Genomic DNA, 20,511 nt, shown 5'->3' with positions numbered 1-20,511 from the left:
GAAAGGATATATTAGCTATTTTTTTTGGTCTTTTATATCTGTTGTAGTGTAGACCGTGTGGTATTATTATCGTGATGCGGGGAAAAAATACCGGAGGACCCGGAGGAAAAAATCCATGCGACCACGGGGAGAGAGAGACACAGACTCCAAATATACAGCAGCAGAAGGCGTCAAGGTTGGTAACGAAGCCACGCCCTCCTGTGTACCAGGCGAGGTAGTCAACATCTCCATGGGTGAAGAGAGAGAGACGCAGACTCCAAGTATACAGCAGCAGGCGTCAAGGTTGGTAACGAAGCAACGACCTCCTGCGTACCAGGCGAGGTAGTCAACATCTCCACAGGGAGATAGAGAGAGACACCGCAAACTCCAAATCTACAGCAGCAAGCATCGTCAGGGTCGTGATCGAACCCACGACCTTCTGTATACCAGGCGAGGTAGTTAACATCTCCATGGATAAAGAGAGAGAGAGAGGCAAACTCCAAATATACAGCAGCAGCAGGCGTTGTCAGGGTTTGGGATCGAACCTACGACCTCCTGCGTACCAGGCGATGTAGTTAACATCTCCTAGCCACCGTGATCATGATGAGAGAGAGAGAGACGCAGACTCCAAATATACAGCAGCAGCAGGCGTTGTCAGGGTTTGGGATCGAACCCACGACCTCCTGCGTACCAGGCGCGGTAGTTAACATCTCCTAGCCACCGTGATCATGATGAGAGAGAGAGATGCAGACTCCAAATATACAGCAGCAGGCGTCGTCAGAGTCGGGAGCGAACCCATTGGGTGACGTCACCACGCACGTGCTGGGTGACTTGTCTACCGGGTGACGTCACCTCACATACCTGTGTGAGTCACCATGCCCCGGGCACCACCTCGCCCCTGCCCAGGTGACGGCCTATTAGTGACGAGAGGGGCGTCACCCAGCCACTAGCCAATAGTTGTTCTAGGAGCAGCAGCTAGAAGTAGCTGCAGCAGAAGCTGCGGCTGCAGCAGTATCATCATCATCAGCAGCAGTATCAGCCTCATCAACAGTATTATCATCAGCAGTATCATCATCATCAGCATCATCAACAGTATTATCATCAGCAGTATCATCATCAGTATCCTTGGCAGCAGCGTCATCATCATCGTCAGCGGCAGTATCATCATCAGCAGCAGTGTCAGCATCATCAGTAGCTGCAGAGACATCCATGACAACACCATCGCTCTAACACTAAAACGCCGATCGTCACCACCACCACCACCATCATCAACCATGAAGCGACATTTCAGCGTTGTAGGTGATGCAGGAGGAGGTGGTGGTGGTGGTCAAACGGTGGCAGATCGGAGACGCATCACCAGGTGAGGCCGCAGTGAGATCTGGTGTTGGGCATGATGATGTAACACTATGTAACACATTTCGATGTAAAGCTTTCGTGACTGCAGGGATTCATCTTCTTGGTTCTTTCGGTAAAGTCGTCACGTAGAAGGGAAATAATAAAATAATTAAAAATAAAACATCATAAAATTTCGATGTAAAGCTTTCGTGACTGCAGGGATTCATCTTCTTGGTTCTTTCGGTAAAGTCACGTAGAAGGGAAATAATAAAATAATAAAAATGAAACATAATAAAAAAATATAATAATATAATAAAATACTATAATATAATAATTTTTTATTTTTTCTTTTTTTTCTTTTATTATTTCCCTTCTACGTGACTTTACCGAAAGAACCAAGAAGACTATGTAACAGAATTTTTGTTGCTGGGTAGTAAGTGTTACTTCGTAATTGCGTATGCCTAAAAAGTATAAATACATGTTAATTTTGATTCGTATGTTGTTGTTTTTTCTGACTTTATGTGAACGAAAAGACACAAATACGCCCGTTTTATCATTGTAAATAGGTAAATTGCTAAAAATCACTGCCAAAAAAGCAAAGTTTGTGCGGAGTAATAGCCACTTTCTCTACTTTTTAGGCATAAGCAATTAGGAAATAACACTTACTACCCAGGAACAAAAATTGTGTTACATAGTACACTTTGGTTAATTTGGTAAAGTCACGTAGGTAGAAAGAATAATGAATCAGGCCTGTTTAAGCACTTTCCCTTCTGAATGTCTCACCCTATGACGATCGCTTGTGTTGCGATCGAAACGGTGCGATCTATTATTTTTTCGACCTACGTGACTTTACCGAAAGATTCTAGATTTGAAGCTAGATTTGAAAAAATTTAAATTAATAATATCAAGTAAATTATACAGCAAGCGTGCTGTGACGGTTCCACCTGAAGATGGAAGCTTGTGTTGCCTCCGAAACGTCGTGATTTTTATTTTACTTTTATTAAATTTAAATTTTTTACCTACGTGACTTTACCGAAAGAACCAAAGAGTATGGATTCCTGCAGTCACAAAAGCTTCAAATCCAGATTGTGTTGGTGTGGGATTATCTCTGAAGTTGTCCATTAGGTTGTGTGTTGGTGTGAGGTGGGTTTTTTTTTTGCTTTTATTATTTTCAATTTATTTTTATTTAAAATTTGTATTTTTTTATTTTATTTTTATTTTCTATCTACATGACTTTACCGAAATAACCAAGAATATGTAAATTGTTATTCATATTTAGTTTTTTTCTGACTTTGTGAACGAAAAAACCGTTTTCTCATTGAAAATATGCAAATTTTTAAAATATATCTGTCCTGGTCACAAAAGCAAAGTTTGTGGGGAATAATATAAATGTTCTGTACTGTTGAGGCAGAAGCAATTGGACAATAACACTACCCAGGAACAAAAACATTACATTTGTTACATAGCGTAATAATTCCATGTATGTTCTTGGTTCTTTCGGTAAAGTCACGTAGAATGGAAATAATAAAATAATAAAAATTAAAAAAAATTAAAAAATTCTCACGACGTTTCGGCCACAACGCAAGCAGCCGTCCTCAGGTGGAGAACAGGTCTGTCGAGAAGACAAAGTCTGAATGTGAGAGAATGCATAGTGGAAAGCGCTACAGTACTTTGAAGTTCACGCACGTGTATGATTTTTTTTCTTCTTCCTGGTTTTAGCAAAAGAATGAGCGGAGGCGATGCCAGGAGGTTGCAGGGCGCTTTGATACCGCTGGCATCCTCCGTACATCGGCCGTCTCTCCTGGTGAGTGCTGATGATGTTCTTGAAGGTCTAGAGAACTGTGGTGAGTGATGTGAATTCTAGTGGTTTTCTAGATACATGACACTATACATTACACTATATACTATTCTACTCTGCACTGTACACTACACCATTCTACACTACGCTACACGATACACAACACGATGTACTACACTATATACTACTATACACTACTATACACTATGTTATATACTACGCTATACACTACTCTAGTATACACTACACTATTATACACTACGTTATAGACTACACTATGATACACTATCCTGTTATACACTAGGCTATACACTACACTATACACTACACTATACACTACACTATACACTACACTATACACTACTATACACTACACTATACACTACACTATACACTACTAAGACAGTGACCACTACTTGAGCATATTGGCACTACATGACAGAGAGGAAAGTGGAAACAGCGACTGACGAACTGTAGTAGTGGATGCAACCTACTAGGGGTTATCTGAGCATGGATCGTGATAATCACGATGGTATCTCCATGTATATGGGAGCATGTGGTGGGTGGTTGTTGGTGGTGGTGGTGTTTATGTCAAGTGGGGAGCGATGGTGTAGCGGTTAGTTTGCTGCGCTACGAACCCGGCGACCCAAGTTCGATTCCCGCTCGGACATCAGTGACGATCTCTTGAACCGGTCCTGGGCCTCATCCCCTAGGTCGACTCGGCCTCAAATGAATACCTGGTGCGGTGATGTGTAGTAAACATCGCCACTGGGGAGACAAATGTGACCGGGCGTGGTACTGGTCACCCATTGCCTCGTGTGCCACAGTGCCGGCAGCCTTCATAGGTGCTGCTTATCGCTAACAACACTTGCCCGCAACAGTCTGTTACAGGCTACATGGGGAACCTTTGTCTTTGGTGCTTGTGTCAGGTATGGTTGGTGTTGATCGGCTCTGTTATGGCGGAGTCTCGCTGCGACTGGTCTACTCAGTACGTGTCCAACAACACCTGCTGTGAAAAGTGTCTCCCAGGTGAGTGCACCAAGCGTGTGTGTGTGTAGTGGTTAGTGCTACGCTGCGCTACGAACCCAGGTGAGTGCACCAAGCGTGTGTGTGTGTGTAGTGGTTAGTGCTACACTGCGCTACGAACCCAGGTGAGTGCACCAAGTGTGTGTGTGTGTAGTGGTTAGTGCTACGCTGCGCTACGAACCCAGGTGAGTGCACCAAGCGTGTGTGTGTGTAGTGGTTAGTGCTACACTGCGCTACGAACCCAGGTGAGTGCACCAAGTGTGTGTGTGTAGTGGTTAGTGCTACGCTGCGCTACGAACCCAGGTGAGTGCACCAAGTGTGTGTGTGTGTAGTGGTTAGTGCTACGCTGCGCTACGAACCCAGGTGAGTGCACCAAGTGTGTGTGTGTGTGTAGTGGTTAGTGCTACGCTGCGCTACGAACCCAGGTGAGTGCACCAAGTGTGTGTGTGTGTGTAGTGGTTAGTGCTACGCTGCGCTACGAACCCGTCAGAGACCCGAGTTCAATTCCCGTTCACGGTTGATACCAAAACACCGGTGATAGCGATTGTCCTGGTGCTCCCCCTAGGTCGACTAAGCCTCTGAGTGCCTGGTGCGGTGTGTAAACATCGCCACAAAGGAAGACTAAGGCGGCCAGGTGTGGTGTTGGTCACCCACCCCCTCGTGTGCCGTGTCGGCCTTCATAGGTGCTACTCACTAATAGCCCCAACAGTCTGTTTCTGGCTACACGGAGGATCCTTGTCTTTTGATTTGTATAAACGCAGCCTTGCCCACCTGAGGAGCTCACCGATGGGACTGTCCAGATTTTTCAAGGATTTGTGAGCTCCTCACACAATCCAGCCTGCAGGTTAAACCCTCCTCCACAGAGGCCGATCTTGACACCGCTGGTACCAGTCATCGGCAAGTCCACTCAGCTCCACGTCCTCCTGTACCACATCACTCCATCTCTTCTCTAGCCCGTGCCGCGCCCGTTTAACCCCCTCGATCCGGCCGAACAAAAGCTGTTTAGGCATGCGGTGGCTGGGCATGCGGCTACATGACCCAGCCAACGCAGCCTTGCCTGCCGGAGGAGCTCACCAATGGGACTGTCCAGATTTTTCAAGGATTTGTGAGCTCCTCGCACAATCCCAGCCTGCAGGTTAAACTCAGGATGGATCGTAGGCAGGGCCAGCCGAAATGTTTCTAACCGGCGAAGATGCTCCATTAGTGGTGGGTCCACGTTTCGTAAGCGTAGATAAGGGAGGGCATGACCATGGCCGAGAAGACCCGATGCTTCATGTGGAGTGACAGGCCAGATAGCTTCCATACAGCATTACGCAGCCGACGAAAATAGAATACCACTCGACTGATTTAGAGTGAGACCTCTACTCCCAAACCGGATCTAAACTATAAACTGAACTTAAATTTCTATTTAAAGCTTTCGTGACTGCAGGGATTCATCTTCTTGGTTGTTTCGGTAAAGTCACGCAGAAGGGAAATAATAAAATAATAAAAATAAAACATAATAAAATAATTCTCACGACGTTTCGGCCACAACGCAAGCAGCCGTCCTCAGGTGAAGAACAGGTCTGTCGGAAAGACAGCATCTGAATGGGGATCACCAAGCTTGGCAGCGTATATTTAAGCTGGGTTGGAGGGGGAAGGGGCGCCTTGACAAAGGAATTTACATATCAACAGAGGAATTTAGCATATTTATGGGAAATGCAGATATGGGATTAGTCACTACTTGTGACATGCGTAGGAGGTGGGGGGGGTTTCAAAGTCATATTATGCCCGTGCATTATGCAGTATGCAGGATTAGCAGCATCAAAGGGAGGGAGTAGGGTTAGCAGTAATAGAGGGAAGGAATTTTATTAGTAAGGCCCACTGAGCTATGTAGCTCTTTTTCAGAAGTGACTTGGCCGGCACAAATGACAGCTCGAGGAAGTGGCTTATCATGACGTGGACATGTTTAGCAGCCAAATACACTAAATGCGCGATGTTGATAATAAATGTGTAGAGAAAAACCGGAGGACCCGGAGAAAAAAGTCCACGCGACCACGGGAAGACAGAGAGAGATGCAAACTCCAAATATAGGTGTCAGGTTTGAGATCGAACCAACGACCTCCTGCATACCAGGCGAGGGAGTTAACATCTAGCTCCCGGCAATACGAATCGTGTTGTGTTAATTGCTGGTATTTAGAGAGAGAGAGAGAGACGGGTGAATGTGTTTCGTCACCAGGGCTGGAGGGGCTGGCTTGCTGACTGGGTGGTCAGCGGAAATGCTTGCATCGGCTGAGAGTGTCCGGGCTACAGTAGAAACGGTGCCTAGGGCCTACGAAAACTTAAAGGGCCTTTTTTTGTTTGTATGCTAAGAAAATATAACCAAGATATCTTGCTTGAATTGATGTATTTTTATACATATATAGCAAGGATAGGCACAGTGTTTCCAATCAAATCTGCTTATCTACGGCACACAGCCATGTGCTCCCCCATCGAACGAGGGCACAGACTCAATAATTGGCATGTCGGCAGCACGTTGCAATAAACTGTTTAGATAACTCAACAAACCCCCCTGGTGACTTCCTAGGCTCCGATACACCTATCGGAGAAGGGGGAGTGCTTAAAATGCCCTCGTGAACGCCCTTAAGAATCAATGTCCACCAGAGGAGAGATGGAGGAGAAGGGGCTGGATCTTTGGTGGTGGTCAGCTTTTCTCCCTGTCCCTTAGGTTCCTGTGTGGTGCTGGTTCTTTTGTTTATTTCAGGGCAGCTCAGGGTGAGCCCGTGCAACGCCACATCTCCCACTGTTTGCGAGCCCTGCCCAGGGGACTCCTACAGCCCTGTGCACAGCAGCGTCCACAAGTGCATGCCCTGCAAGCGGTGCAACAAAGGTAACGCCATCGGTTGCTACGTCGGCGTTTCTGCCTCGTAACGTCGCGTTGGGGTACTGCCGCAAGGGATTCATCTTCTTGGTTCTTTCGGTAAAGTCACGTAGAAGGGAAATAATAAAATAATAAAAATAAAACATCATAAAATACAATTCTCACGACGTTTCGGCCACAACGCAAGCAGCCGTCCTCAGGTGAAGAACAGGTCCATTCAGACGCTGTCTTTCCGACAGACCTGTTCTTCACCTGAGGACGGCTGCTTGCGTTGTGGCCAAAACGTTGTGAGAATTGTATTTTATGATGTTTTATTTTTATCATTTTATTATTTCCCTTCTACGTGACTTTACCGAAAGAACCAAGAAGATCTGACCGTACTCTTTGGTTCTTTCGGTAAAGTCACGTAGGTGAAAATAAAAATAAAATAAAAATAACTACATTAAATCACGACGTTTCGAAAGCAACATGGAGGGGTCCATCTGGAAGCCCCAGGAACCTGCAAGAAGGTTCCAGAAGGGGGCGTTGCCAGGGCCGGAGCAATGGCCATGCCGGGAGCATAAAAGAGCGCCCTGGGCGAGAGCTCGGGGCTGTCGCTGGAAGTGGATCCCCTCCGCACCGTGCTGTTGTCTCGCCACCATCGTCGCCGCCGTCTTCACCATCACTGGGCGCCGCTAGCTAGACAGCCTGCCGACGATAGACGGTTGTGTGTGTAACATATATAGTGTACATCCACGTAGGGCGGGTATAGTCCCCATTGTGTGTAAGGGGCTGTCCATAAATGACGTCACGCACCTGGGGGGGGGGGGGGTCAGACATTTGTGACGATGTGTGACGAGGGGGGGGGGGGTGGTTGAGAAATGTGACGTCACATCAAAATGCGCAACTTCAAATAAATATAGACAACACGTTCTACTTAATTAAATAGACTTTTTAATAAATGTTTTCTCCTACAACATCAGAGCGCAGCGCCACATTAAATACGCACTACAATGACAATAGTTTAAAGCGATTTGAAGCATCTTTTATTTTTTTCGCAGGGGGGGGGGGGCAGAAATTTGTTACGTCATTTGAGGGGGGGTCTGACTTTTCGTGACGCCATGTGATGAAGCGGGGTCAAAAATCGTCCAAAATCGCGTGACGTCATTTATGGACGGCCCCTAACAATTAAAGGTGTCTCCCACTACTATTGTCTCTGAACTGCGTCACTACATTAGCAACGAATTGGCCCATTTTCGTTTACGTGACAAACTCCGTGTCGAGTGGTGGCGGGTTTAATGACGCATTTGTATTTACGCGATCTAACGCTGGGATGTTTGTGCCGAATCCTCCTTCCAGCTTACAAGCAGGTCGTGACTGGAACGTGCTCGCCGACGATAAACACACGGTACGTCGATTAGCGTCGGGTGCGATTAGCGCACACACACATACACACTCGCATGCACGCGCACACACATGCATACACGCTTGCGCACGCACACACTCGCATACGCACGCTCACATACACTCGCATGCACACACACGCACGCTCACACAAAGACAAAGATCCCCCATATAGCCTTAACAGACTGTAGGGGCAAGTGCTGTTAACGAGCACCTATGAAGGCCGCAACGGTACACGAGGGGTGGGTGGCCAGCACCACGCTCGACCGCTTTTGTCTCCCCAGTGGCAATGTTTACACACCGCACCAGGTACTCATTTGAGGCTGAGTCGACCTAGGGGAGGCCCGGGACCGGTTCAGATAATCGTCACCGGTGTTGGCCGTGAGCGGGAATCGAACCCGGGTCGCCAGGTTCATAGCGCAGCGCGTTAACCGCTACTACACTACCGCTCCTCACACACAAACACGCTCACACACACGCACGCAGGAACACTCGCATACACACATATATACGCACACGCGTGCGCACAAGCATAAACGCACACACACACACACGCACACATGCACGCACACAAAGACAAAGCTCACCCCCCCCCCCATGTAGCCTGCAACAAACTGTTGGGCAAGTGCTGTGAGCGAGTAGCAGCAGCGCCTATGACGGCCGGCACTGTGGCAACACGAGGGGGTGGGTGGCCAGCAGCACCCTGCATACCCACCCGCCTTTGTCTCCTCCACGTGACGATATTGACGTATAGCACCAGATATTCGTTTCAAGCGGAGTCGACCTCGGGGAGGAGGCCCAGGACCGGTTGTTCAGACAATCGCTATCACTGTTGGTGTTCATCTTCTTGGTTCTTTCGGTAAAGTCACGTAGAATGGAAATAATAAAATAATAAAAATAAAACATAATTAAATAATTCTCACGACGTTTCGGCCACAACGCAAGCAGCCGTCCTCAGGTGGAGAACATGTCTGTCGGGGAGACAGCGTCTGACAGAGTCAGACTCTGTCTTCTCGACTTTACCGAAAGAACCAAGAAGATGAATCCCTGCAGTCACGAAAGCTTTAAATCGAAACTGCTGGTGTTGGCGGCCGTGAGTGGGATTCGAACTCTGGTCTCTTGCGGATTTGTAGTGCGGCGCAGCGCGCTAACCGCTGCGCCACCACTCCTCGAGTCACACCTGGACGCACGGACACACGCATAGTCTACACACACCCCCTGGAAGCGCCCGTCGCATGCTTCCGTCGACACTACTATAAGACAAAGATCCCCCTGCCATATAGCCTTTAACACTATCAAAACTCTTACATGCACGCGTGCGCGCACCTATGACAGGGAGGAGGGTCTCGCGGGAAATTAAAACATCACGGACAATCCAAAAATATAACCATTTTCTGCGGAATTCTCTATGCCAAAAACCACAAACGTAGGCATAAGTGACGTCTTCCAATGTACGTAGACAATATCCAGTTCCTGATTTGTTTTAAGTTAAAGTGACAAACTTCCATTCCTCTGCCATCGAACAGTTTCGTGAATCAAAACTCACGAAACAAATCGCTCCAAACGAAAGCGCAGCTGGCGATTTCGATTGACTCAATTTAGAAGGAATGATTATTGATCGGCCAGGAAATTGTTATCGGTGATGATAACACTTTCCTGGCTCCCGCCCGGGCAGCATAAGACTCGGCCCACTGAGTGGATGGCAGCCAGAGGTCGCAACCGGGTACTCGATACCCGTACCCTACCCGATACCCGGCTACCCGTACCCGGCCAGGTATGGGTACGGGTACGGGTAGCCATATGCGACCCTGGTGCGGCCGGGTACGGGTAGGCCGTGAGTCACTGGTGAGTAACCGTTTGTCACTAATTTCCCAACGTCTTGTCTCTTCTCACAATTAAAGTTCCTAGAATCAACCCACCCACGCCTGCAACGTGGCTTCATCCCAGAGGTCGCAATCGGGTACTCGTACCCGTACCCTACCCGTACCCGGCCGGGTACGGGTAGCCGGGTATCGGGTAGGGTACGGGTACCCGTTTTCGACCCTGGTGCGGCCGGGTACGGGTACGGGTAAGGAATCAAAACCCGTTTGCGACCTCTGATGACAGCAGAGCCACAGCCAATCAGACGTCAATCAAACTCTGCCCCACCGTTGTAAAGATATGGCAACTACTGTACTGTAGGGGGCGATCGCGTGGATTTCGGATTAACCGGAGCGTGTGTGACTTGTAACGGACATTTCCAAGAATCGCACAATGTGTAACTGTCTTTAGATTATGAATTTGGGCTTAAAGTTAAATCCATGCTTTGTTCATTCATAATGTCAAAATATCAGGTGCTTGCGGTTAATCCACAAATCGATTGAACAGCAAATGCGGATAATCGAGAGTCAACTGTATATACCACACACACACACCACCAACGTTGTACCGCCAATTCGTTTAGATACAGGTTACGGCTGAGTCAGATAATCATCTTGTTTTGGTGACTTTATAGGCACCGCATAGTAAACGTCGCCACTGCGGAGACGAAGGCCGTGGGGCGTGCGTGTGGTGCTCGCCACCCACAACCCTCTGTGTGTGCTGCACTGGCGGCCTTCAGAAGTGGTTCTGCTGCTCGCTACTAAGAGCCACTTGCCCCAACAGTCTATTACAGGCTACATGCTCTGAACATCCCACAGTGGTGATGATGATGACGACGACGACGACGATGATGACGATGATGATGATGATGATGATAAATTCGAGCGCGATGGTGCAATCTGGCTGACAGGTGCGGCTGTGGGGAGGGCACCTACAAGGTTTTGTTCACCGAAAAAGGCTCCAGGTTCTGGTGCTGCCCCAACTGCCGGCCAGGTCATGAGGTCACCAAGAATTGTGAGTCCGTGTGCATGTCTTTGTTTGAGTGTCTGTGTGGGTGTGTGGGTATCTGTGTGTGCACTAAACCACAAAAAAATATCCAAATCAGCTTGTGCCGGAGGCCCCGGGAGGACAGGCGTCTATGACGTCTCCTGGCCAAACCCCATTTGGCGGAGCCAGGAGAATGAATCCTTTGCCTCAGGGTTCCTCCAGAAACAGCAAAAAGCCACTACGTGTGGCCACGTGGAAAGTTCGAACGCTCACTGCGGAGGAGATGCTGCCACTCCTCTGAAGGGGGCTGGACCGGTACCGCTGGATCTCTGTGGCATTCAGGAGGTCTGGTAGACCAGCTGTGGCTCCTGCCACTATCAGGGGTGGACAGTCCTCTACTCAGGGCAGGAGACTGCCAAACAACAGGGAGTGGCTCTTCTTCTGAACAAAATAATTAAGTGGGTGTTGGAGCATGGCTACATTGGGCATGCCTTCCCATCAACCAGAGGAGTGGTGGTCGTGGTTACTTATGCCCCCACCGAAGATGAACGTCCGTGGAGGGATGCAGGCATGGCTGATAAATCAGATGTCTTCTATGACCTCCTGCCAAAGGTGCTGGCTAAAGTGGCCCCTCGGTATAGAGTCATCTTGTTGGGTGACTTCAATGCCGAAGTTGGTCATGATGCTGGCACCTGGTCTGGAGTGATTGGAGGGCATGGGCCAGATCAGCTCAATAACAACGGAAGGAGGCTGCTAGATTTTTGTGTAGCTTATGGGCTTGTAATTACCGGCATCCGCACATCCACGTAACATCATGGATGCATGCCGGGTCCAAGCAAAAACATCTGCTGGACTACATAGTGACGGACCAGCGGATGCGAGCCCATGTCCTTGACACCAGGACCTACCATGGAGCTGATCTGCCCACTGACCATTGACTTGTCATCTGTAAGATGCACCTGCCATTCTTTCACTCCGGTGGTGGGTGTACACCCAGGACCCCATTCAAACCCATAGTGACCTGGTCTCAGCTAGCTGATGAACGTTGCAAGTGAGAATTTAATCATCGCTGCGGCTGGGGTTGGCATCATCCCCCACTCTTCCTGATGTCGAGGGGAAATGGGCGAGGTTTAGGGTAAAACTACGTGGCCGGGATTCGGAGATATTCCCTCTTCACTTTGGGGTGCGACAGGGATGTCTTCTGGCTCCCACATTATTTAGCATCTATTTCGAGCACGTAGTTCGTGAAGCCTGCAATAGCTGTACCGGGGGAATTTTCATCTGGTACAGACATAATGGCAGGCTGATCGATGCCCGCGTGCGGTTAAGGGATGACTCCCTATTGCTCAACCATGTTACGTATGCCAATGATCTGGTAAATGCTGCTCACTCAGAGGAGGAGTTGGAGGCCCTGCTGCTGAAACTGGAGTGTGCCACTAAGAGGTGGGGTCTTACCATCAGCCCCACCCAAATTAAGCATCTTCCTGGGTATTTTGTACCGTCGGACACTCCACCCCCACAACTCCCAATTAGTGATGGGACAGTTGTGGAGAGAGTGGAGAGTTTCCCATACCTAGGCAGTGTGCTCATGACCAGTTCCGGTTTAACAGCAGAGGTCTCACTCCGAATCAGTCGAGCGGCTATATATTTTCATCGGTTGCGTAACGCTGTGTGGAAGCTATCTGGTCTGTCGCTCCGCACGAAGCTTCAGGTCTTCTCGGCCATGGTCATTCCCTCCCTTCTCTATGCTTGCAAAACGTGGACCCCCCTAATGGAGCAGCTTCGCCGGTTAGAAGCATTCAGGCTGGCCTGCCTATGATCCATCCTGGGTTTAACCAGGCTGGATTGTGTGAGGAGCTCCCAAATCCTTGAAAGATCTGGAAAAAGTCCCATCGGTGAGCTCCTCCGGGCGGACAAGGCTGCATTGGCTGGGTCATGTAACCTGCATGCCCAATCACCACATGCCTTAACAGCTTTTGTTTGGCCGGATATGGGGGGGCTAAACGGGCGCGGCATGGGCTAGAGAAGAGATGGAGTGATGTGGTACAGGAGGACATGGAGCTGAGTGGACTTGCCGATGACTGGTACCAGCGGTGTCAAGATCGGCCTCTGTGGAGGAGGCTCATAAAGGACGCTGCTACTGGGCAGTTGGAGGCAGTCGCCCTCCAACAAAAACGGAGGGCGGAGGAGCGACGCTCACAACAACGAGCGAAGCACCGGGTGGCTAAAGCACAACCAGTTGGCACGGTAGGGGGCACAGGTGGAGCATCAGCCACTCATCTCAGTCAGTCGACCCCCGACACCTGGGTCTGCCCCGTGACGTTCAACACTGCACATGGCCTCAACGTGCACATAGCCTGGCACAAGCGTCGTGGTGACGTCACCACCACTTAGTGGTGAATGGCGGTTGTTGTTGGTGTATGTGTTTCTGTGTGGGTGTGTTTTTGGTGGCTAAAGCACAGCAAGTTGGTACAGTAGGGGGCACAGGTGGTGCATCAGCCAGTCATCTCGGTAATCTCGGTCAGTCGACCCGTGGCACCTGCTGAGTCTGCCCCGTGACCTCCTGCCAGTGGGCGTTCGACACTTCACGTGGCCTCAAGGTGCACATGGCCTGGCACAAGCGTCGTGGTGACGTCACCGCCACTTAGTGGCGAATGGCGGTTGTTGTGTGTTTGTGTGTATCTCCGTCACGTCTTCATTCAGGTCTGTCGGAAAGACAGCGTCTGAATGGACCTGTTTTTCACCTGGGGACGGCTGCTTGCATTGTGGCCGAAACGTCGTGAGAATTATTTTATTATGTTTATTTTTATTATTTTATTATTTCCCTTCTACGTGACTTTACCGAAAGAACCAGGAAGATGAATCCCTGCAGGCACGAAAGCTTTAAGTCGAAAGTCCCATAGATTATCGCACTTATTTTTGTACTCCCCTCCATCTCTTCCTGGACGATAAATCGATGGCAATAGCTTGGGGTTGAGTTGTTCACGTGCTTGTGCCGTCTCAGGTAGTGACACGGACTTCCTGAGTGAGTGCTCCCCGTGTCCTGCCGGCTCCTACAGCTCCGGGTTCAGATGCAGCAACTGCACGCGGTGAGTAGGTCGCGGACATTCGTGGTTTGAGCTCGCTCACCTGCTCACCCACCCACCCACTCGCTCACCCACCCACTCGCTCGCTCACCTGCTCACCCACCCACTTGCTCACCCACCCACCCGCTCGCTCACCTGCTCACCCACCCACCCACTCGTTCTTCCACCCACCCACTCGTTCACTCACCCACCCGCTCGCACACCCACCCACCCACCCACTCGTTCTTCCACCCACCCACCCACTCGCTCACTCACCCACCCACTCGTTCATCCACCCACCCGCTTGTTCACCCACCCACTCACTCGCCCACCCACCCACTCGTTCACCCACCCACCCACCCACTCGTTCATCCACCCACCCACTCGCTCATCCACCCACCCACTCGCTCACCCACCCACTCGCTCACCCACCCACCCGCTCGTTCACCCACCCACCCACTCGTTCACCCACCCACCCACTCACCCACCCACTCACCCACCCACCCACTCGCCCACCCACCCACCCGCTCGCTCACTCACCCACCCGCTCGTTCATCCACCCACCCACTCGCTCACCCACCCGCTCGTTCAGCCACCCACCCACTCGCTCACCCACCCACCCACTCGCTCACCCACCCACCCACTCGCTCACCCACCCACTCGCTTACCCACCCACCCACTCGTTCACCCACCCACCCACTCGCTCACCCACCCACTCGCCCACCCACCCACCCGCTCGCTCACCCACCCACTCGCTTACCCACCCACCCACTCGTTCACCCACCCACCCACTCGCTCACCCACCCACTCGCCCACCCACCCACCCGCTCGCTCACCCACCCACTCGCTCACCCACCCACCCACTCGCTCACCCACCCACTCGCTTACCCACCCACCCACTCGTTCACCCACCCACCCACTCACCCACCCACCCACTCGCCCACCCACCCACCCGCTCGCTCACTCACCCACCCGCTCGTTCATCCACCCACCCACTCGCTCACCCACCCGCTCGTTCAGCCACCCACCCACTCGCTCACCCACCCACCCACTCGCTCACCCACCCACCCACTCGCTCACCCACCCACTCGCTCACCCACCCACCCACTCGTTCACCCACCCACCTGCTCATTCACCCACCCACGCACTCGTTCACCCACCCACCCACTCGTTCACCCACCCACCCGCTCGTTCACCCACCCACCCACTCGTTCACCCACCCACCCACCCACCCACTCGCTCACCCACTTACCCACTCGCTCACCCACCCACTCGCTCACCCACCCACCCACCCACTCACTCGCTCACCCACCCACCCGCTCGTTCACCCACCCACCCACCCACTCACCCACCCACCCACTCGTTCATCCACCCACCCATTCACCCACCGACTCGCAGGCTCATTCATGCACCCTCTCACTCGCTTACCCACCCACCCACTGGCTCACCCATTCACCTGCCCAACCACCCACTTGCTCGCTATGTTAACCATCGCCACTTGGGTGACAAAGGTGGCCGGGCGTGGTGGTGCTGGCCACCCACCCCCTCCGTGTGTGTCACGGTGCCGGTAGCCTTCATAGGCACTGCTGCTACTACTCGCTAACAGCCACTTGCCCCAAACACTCTGTTAGAGGCTGCTACATGGATGGGGGGTGGTGGTGGTGAGGATCGTTGTCCGTGTGTGCATGCGCAGGTGCGACATTGAGGCATCCCCATGCAGCAAAATCGCCAACGCTGTCTGCGCTACGCTGACTGGTAACGCAACGTATGCACGCACACACGCGTATCGCACTCGCGTGCGATTCGTCGTCGTCGAATCTATCTCTCGTCACTCTACCTCTCATCACAGCAATTAATTAAATCGGCTCGAGTGCAGGTTAGGTGGACAGATTATAGACTCATGGGAGATACATATGACCTTCAGCCAGCAGTGGATTGATCATGGCCAACGGTGACCAGAGGTCGCAAACGGGTTTTGATTCCTTACCCGTACCCGTACCCGGCCGCACCAGGGTCGCAAACGGGTACCCATACCCGTACCCGGCCCAACCCGTACCCTACCCGTACCCAGCCGGGTACGGGTAAGTTACGGGTATCGGGTACCTGATTGCGACCTCTGGGATGAAGCCATGTTGCAGGCGCGGGTGGGTTGATTCTAGGAACTTGAATTGTGAGAAGAGACAAGACGTTGGGAAATGAGTGACAAACGGTTACTCACCAGTGACTCACGGTCTACCCGTACCCGTACCCGGCCGCACCAGGGTCGCAAACGGCTACCCGTACCCAGCCGGGTACGGGTAGCCCCGGGTTTCGGGTAGGGTGCGGGTATCGGGTACCCGGTTGCGACCTCTGACGGTGACACGTGTGGGACCCAGTGGTTGCAGGACTTAGTACAAACTCGGCCACCTGAGTTCGATTCCCGGCCAGGCCCAACATCGGTGTCGACCTGACCTCAAATCCAGCGCTGAACTCCTTCTCAAAGGAGGACATGGTGCCGTGTGTAACCACGTCAAGTTTCATGTATTAGGTATAGCCCTGTGAGCCATTCGGCTCTTGAATCGGGTGCAACCGCAACAACAAAAAACATGAACAAAAAAACATCTTAAAGTGACTATATGTGACTGAGTGCAAACAGAAAATCCAAGAAAAGACAGCAAAATATTGCAGAAAAGCACTGTACACCAACGCTGTGCACAAATCCCAGTGGGATGCAAGTCAAACAACAACAACAACAACCACAAGACAACTTAGATTAAGGCCATCAGTCTAACTCTGTACTACAACAAACAAACATGGTCTTCTTGGTTCTTTCAGTAAAGTCACATAGAAGGGAAGTAAGAAAATAATAAAAATAAAACATAATAAAATAATTCTCACGACGTTTCGGCCACAACGCAAGCAGCCGTCCTCAGCCGTCCTTCACCTGAGGACGGCTGCTTGCGTTGTGGCCGAAACGTCGTGAGAATTATTTTATTATGTTTTATTTTTATTATTTTATTACTTCCCTTCTACGTGACTTTACCGAAAGAACCAAGAAGATGAATCCCTGCAGTCACGAAAGCTTTAAATCGAAACAAACATGGCTAAACAAACACTTTTCGAAATCACCAAAATAAAGCCATGAAAGCAATGAAACCGTGATCATAGGAACTGTGACGGAATTTTCACAATAATAGACATAAACAACATGGCTGCCTGGGTAACGGTAAAACTACGTGGCCAGGAGTCGGAGCCATTCCCTGTTCACCTTGGGGTGTGACAGGGATGTACTCTGGCTATTTCGACCATGCAGTTCGAGAAAGCCTTCGATGGCTGTATCGATCAGCCTCCCATTGTACAAATACAATGGGAGGCTGATCGATGCCCGGGTGCGGTCAGTGAATGGCCCCCTATTGGTCAACCATGTTATGTATGCTGATGATCTGGTGATTGCTGCTCACTCAGAGGATGAGTTGTAGGCACTGCTGATAGACCTGGAGCATGCCACTATGTGGTGGGGCCTTACCATCAGCCCCACCAAAACTAAGCACCTGCCTGGGTTCTTTGTACCATCAGACACTCCACCCCCACAACTCCCAATTGGTGATAGGGCAGTTGTGGAGAGAGTGGAGAGTTTTCCATACCTGGGCAGTGTGCTCATGACCGGCTCTGGATTGACAGCAGAGGTCTCACTCTGAATCAAGCAAGCGGTATTTTCTTTTCATTGGCTGCGTAATGCTGTGTGGAAGCTACCTGGTCTGTCACTCCACACAAGGATGTGGTAGAAGAGGATGTGGAGCCGAGTGGACTTGCCGATGACTGGTACCAGCGGTGTTAAGATCGGCCTCTGTGGAGGAGGCTCGTGAAAGATGCTGCTACTGGGCAGATGGAGGCAGTCGCCCTCCAGCAACAACGGAGGGCGGAGGAGCGACGCTCACAACAACGAGCGGAGCGCCGGGTGGCTAAAGTACAGCAAGTTGGCACAGTAGGAGGCAAAGGTGGTGCATCAGCCAGCCAGTTGACCCGTGGCACCTGCTGGGTCTGTCCCGTGACCTCCTGCCAGCGGGTGTTCGACACTTCACGTGGCCTTAACGTGCACATAGCCTGGCACAAGCACCATGGTGACGTCGCCGCCGCTGCTTAGTGGCGAATGACGGTTGTTGTGCTTGCTTGCGTGTGTGTGTGTGTTTGTGCATGTGTGCGTGCATGCTTGCAAGCATGTGTGCGTGTGTTTGTGCATGTGGGCGTGTTTGTTTGTTTACGTGTGTATGCGTGCGTGTGTTTGTGGGCGTGCATGTGCCGACACAGGTGATGAAGAACGTGGCACTCCCCTGTCGCCGGCAGCAGTCGCAGGGATTGTGTCAGCTGCAGTCATCGTTGTTCTGGCCGTTCTGACAGCGTTGCTGTGGCCATGGTGCCTACACTACCGACTCTGTCAGGGTCGTGTCATGGGCCGCTGCTTTGGCTCCCGGGCTCCAAACTATGTAGCCACTGCTGCAGCTGAGGTACCGACCCAGGCGGTGCGATGGGAGTGCAAGGGGCTCATGAGAGATATCGAACGGCCTGAGGCCATTTGCGGTTGCCTGGGTAATGGAGAGGCCAATGACGGTTGCCTGGGTAACAGAGAGGCCAATGACGGTTGCCTGGGTAACGGAGAGGCCAATGACGGTTGCCTGGGTAACCGAGAGGCCAATAACGGTTGCCTGGGTAACCGAGAGGCCAATGATGGTTGCCTGGGTAACCGAGAGGCCAATGACGGTTGCCTGGGTAACCGAGAGGCCAATGACGGTTGCCTGGGTAACCGAGAGGCCAATGACGGTTGCCTGGGTAACGGAGAGGCCAATGGCTGTTTCCTGGGTAACGGAGAGGCCAATGACGGTTGCCTGGGTAACGGAGAGGCCAATGACGGTTGCCTGGGTAACGGAGAGGCCAATGACGGTTGCCTGGGTAACGGAGAGGCCAATGACGGTTGCCTGGGTAACGGAGAGACGACCCCTAGTGTCAAGTAAATGGCAGATGCTGATTTTGCGAGTGGAAAGAAAAACAACATCGCCGCAGTTATTTTATTTCAGTTTTTCTCCCGATTTCATTTTGACGACTTACACGCATTTACGTGCCACGTCATCGGAACGGAATCGGAAAGAAAAAAAACAGATGACATACTCGCACACACGTGTACGCACGTGTGTGTGTGTACACGTGTGTGTGAGAGACCCGAGTTCGATTCCTGCTCATGGCCAACACCAGTGACAGCGATACAAGAGACTAGCCAATAAGTGCCTAGTAGACACTGAATAAGGACTAAACTATGTACATACGTATACTAGTTTTTTGCCTTTTGTTTCATAACAAATTGTATTTATATAGCCCTTATGCTATATAAACAGTACAGGTGACATGTTTTCATGTAAAGCAACCATAAATGTGTAATGCGAGCGTAAATGGGGTTGTTGCTGGACTCTGGCCCAATCACACGGCCCGGGGTATTGGGGGGCGGAGCCTGGTCTGCGGGGCAGTATGGGAAGGCCAGATCTGACGATCCGGAAGGGGAGGAGTCAGGGTCACGTGGGAGAGAGGATATAGAGGGGAGCCCGGAAGAGATCGGAGTCACCTTATTGGTTCTTTCGGTAAAGTCACGTAGAAGGGAAATAATAAAATAAGAAAAATAAAACTGCAAAAAATAATTATTATTTTATTATTTCCCTTCTACGTGACTTTACCGAAAGATAGTAGTAGGTTTTTACCCTTTTAAATTGGTACAAAACTGACACCTTTATTCAAGGCATCATGTTTGCAATGACCACAACACACTCTGATAATGATAATAATATGCACAGTGCATATTATTATCATTATCAGAGTGTGTTGTGGTCATTGCAAACATGATGCCTTGAATAAAGGTGTCAGTTTTGTACCAATTTAAAAGGGTAAAAACCTACTACTATCTTTTGCCACTGGTAAAAGAGATCTCATAGTGTAAATGTTTACCGAAAGAACCAAGAAGATGAATCCCTGCAGTCACGAAAGCTTTCAATCGAGATCGGGGTCAGTTGTTGGAGTGAAGAAGCGGGACCACGTTGGGTGGCCGCCGCCCCATCAGCCACGTGGCTGATGGGGCTTCGGCAAACCGTCGGCCAGCGGTGTGCGGAGCGGGGAGGAGCGGAGCGACTGACGGAGAGCGCGTGCGGGGCGCGCGCGAGAGGGAGCTAACGGAGGAGCGTGCGGGGCACACGAGAGGA

At 50.9% G+C, this 20,511-nt stretch overlaps 1 protein-coding gene across 1 annotated transcript; it reads left to right on the top strand.

Annotated features, from left to right (window-relative positions):
• Positions 1-942: 942 nt before the first annotated feature.
• On the top strand, positions 943-19,957 carry LOC144735506 (uncharacterized). Its single transcript, XM_078617902.1, has 9 exons — positions 943-1,339; positions 3,034-3,118; positions 4,042-4,141; positions 6,882-7,007; positions 8,337-8,385; positions 11,152-11,255; positions 14,233-14,317; positions 15,987-16,048; positions 18,581-19,957. Exons 1-9 carry the CDS (start codon positions 1,254-1,256, stop codon positions 19,279-19,281), a joined length of 1,398 nt encoding a protein of 465 aa, XP_078474028.1. The 5' UTR covers positions 943-1,253; the 3' UTR covers positions 19,282-19,957.
• Positions 19,958-20,511: the final 554 nt, after the last annotated feature.

Source organism: Lampetra planeri, chromosome 55 (genome assembly GCF_965212315.1).
Source record: "Lampetra planeri chromosome 55, kcLamPlan1.2.h2, whole genome shotgun sequence".
Classification (NCBI taxonomy): Eukaryota; Metazoa; Chordata; class Hyperoartia; order Petromyzontiformes; family Petromyzontidae; genus Lampetra; species Lampetra planeri.
Note: the sequence above shows the minus strand (reverse complement) of the source record. Positions and strands in the feature narration are given on the sequence as shown.

Bases quoted from the DNA above. Each gene is read 5' to 3' on its own strand.
- LOC144735506 (XM_078617902.1), top strand. From the start codon at position 1,254: ATGAAGCGACATTTCAGCGTTGTAGGTGATGCAGGAGGAGGTGGTGGT. The intron at 4,142-6,881 runs GTGAGTGCACCA...TGTTTATTTCAG, and splicing joins CTGTGAAAAGTGTCTCCCAG to GGCAGCTCAGGGTGAGCCCG. The intron at 8,386-11,151 runs GTACGTCGATTA...TCTGGCTGACAG, and splicing joins TCGCCGACGATAAACACACG to GTGCGGCTGTGGGGAGGGCA.